Source organism: Helobdella robusta, assembly GCF_000326865.2.
Source record: "Helobdella robusta unplaced genomic scaffold HELROscaffold_116, whole genome shotgun sequence".
Classification (NCBI taxonomy): Eukaryota; Metazoa; Annelida; class Clitellata; order Rhynchobdellida; family Glossiphoniidae; genus Helobdella; species Helobdella robusta.
In genome coordinates this window covers 204,947-207,594 of record NW_008703643.1, presented here as the reverse complement: position 1 = coordinate 207,594, position 2,648 = coordinate 204,947, and the positions used below count along the sequence as shown (strand labels likewise).

The window sequence follows — 2,648 nt, the reverse complement described above, 5'->3', positions numbered from 1 at the left end:
ATTGCGTTGGACGACAACACATCCACACGGACAGACGTGGGTTAAGTTGGCGTCGAAAGTCCCGTCCACTTCGCTCTTCAAATTTTCTTCATTGGTTGAATTTTAAAGAAAATATGCGACTCACAGGTTTATTGAACTAGTCAATGAAACTAGGCGTTTTGCAATTAAACCGATAAATTAGAAAAGAATAGTTATACGCACACACAACACACATACACTCACACACTCACGCACGCACACACGCATACAAACACACACACGCGCGCTCACACAAACATATTTAATTTACAAATTTTTACACCATCTCACCGTGCAGACACATTCTTTCATAGCACTTTTTCTTCTGCACATCCCTCCCTCTACAAAACATTCCTCCAACTTCCGGTTTAGGATTGTCACATGACCTCTTTCTATTGGTCCATCCCTGTCCGCACGTGACCGAACATGGCGTCCAACTGGACCAATCAGACCACTGGCCGTCTAAATCTTTGTTGATTGGATTTTTTGATGTTATATTTTTATTATTTGTATGTTTTATTTTGTTTGTTTGTTTTTGTTTGATTATGTTTTGTTTGTTCCTGGTCTATAGAAGTAAATTTTTTTTTTAGTATGGTGAATGATTTGGCCTAAATATACATATTCATACATCATTTAGAAACATACATATGCATTGAATCCAAATATATCGATGTAATTATCCTAACTCAAGTGATTGTGAAATTATTATGATAATTTAATTAGCTCTTTTTAGTAAAATGTCAAAATTATTGATTTATTAATATTATTATTACTATAATTATTGGAGGAATTGGTAATTTTTTATTGCAAAACTTAAACTAACCGGTTTTAACGAGTGTGCGTGCATCCAAATGAAAGACAGCGTGGAATGAAACAACAAGACATTCAGAAAGTAGTTGATCAGTTAATTTTTAAAACATTCTAAAAACATTTCTAAACATTGATTACAACTTTAAAGAGATGATAGATAAACTCTACAGGACTTTTCAAACGAGGTAACGAATTAGATGAAAATGCAATGAACTCGTAACAGCATGGAAATTTATAAATGGAGTTTACTAAAAAAATAACGTTTATAAAATAAAAATGTAAAATTGTAAAAACAAATAAGCAAATTTTCTTAATGCATCAAAATACAATCTAGAGTGATAGAAAGAGAGAGAGAGAGAGAGAGAGAGAGAGAGAGAGAGAGAACAATGATGTGCTTATTTATAATACGTCAAATCATAGTTAAACAAAATGATAAGTAACGCCAGACACAAATTAATGACGATTAAGATGATAATGTTGCACACACTTATGCACATATATACACACATACACATATTCATACATACACTGGCGTATACAAACACACGCACACTCACACATACACAAATCCACACATACACACATGTGTAGAAAGACACACGTACACACAGAGGCACATAATCCAATACATAGTTATCTAAAAACGTATCCGTTTTCGTACGCTTTTTATCACATGTATAAAATTGTATATATTTATAGAGAAAAAGAAAGAGAGAGAAAAAGAAAGAGAGAAAGAGAGAGAGGGAAAGAGAAAAAGTGAAGTAAAAGAAAGAAAAAGAGAGAGAGAGGGTTATCAACATTATCATCTTGATCGTCATCTTCTCTATCATAGTTGTTATCAATAGTTTATTTATATTTATATCAACATCAGCATCATAATCGTTGTCATCATCGTCATCATCATCATCATCATCACAACAACAACAATAACAACAATAACAAGTCGACATTTCGTTATTACGAAGTTTCCGCCATTTTATCGTTTCCATAGATACGTATGCGCCTACATACATCTAATTATTGTTCTTTGGTCTAGCTTGCGTGCATTAATCTATCTATGGACTTACTGGCCATTATGGATGGACGCTACTCTTTAATTATCCTCATCAAATATGTCATTATCCCATTATCGCTGTCAACAACAACATCATCATCATCGTCGTTGTCGTCATCATCATCATCATCATTGACAATATCATCCTCATCATTAATGATACCTCCATCATCAACAGCATAAACATTATCATCTTAATAAATAATATCATTGAAGTACTACATCATCAATGAAATCTTCACGACAGGGCTCCAATGTCTTCAGCATCACCGAAAAACACCAAATCAAACAAGTACATACAAACACACGAAAAATACAAATCCTGGCAGTTGTAGAATTACCTAACAATACCCAGGAATACAGAAATACCTAAACAATACAACAAACAATGACTAGAAATAGCGAACCATTCGCACCATCTGCCAACAATCTAGGCATATTAGTAGTGGAAGAAATGATTTTTATCAAACACTTATGTTTATAACGCAACGTTAATGAACTGTACGAAAATTAATCAGAACAAAGGCGACCCAAAATCTCTTGGAAGCTATAAAATTAGTAGATTAATAAATTTTGAAAATAAAATTGAACAAACAAGGAAACGAATAAATAAATGAATAAATAACACAGACACACACGCGCACGCACACATGCACATGCACGCACACACAAACCACACACACATGCAAACTACACACAAACACACATACACACACACAAATACACCCAAATACGGAAACGGATACTGACCGGGATTGAATTGGGA

The 2,648-nt window shown here is 33.7% G+C and overlaps 1 protein-coding gene across 1 annotated transcript; it reads right to left on the bottom strand.

Moving 5' to 3' along the window:
- Positions 1-295: 295 nt before the first annotated feature.
- HELRODRAFT_91911 (hypothetical protein) lies at positions 296-463 on the bottom strand (the record flags this gene model as incomplete). Its single annotated transcript, XM_009013313.1, has 1 exon — positions 296-463. A coding segment is annotated over one exon (168 nt), but the record flags the coding sequence as incomplete, so codon positions are not given.
- Positions 464-2,648: the final 2,185 nt, after the last annotated feature.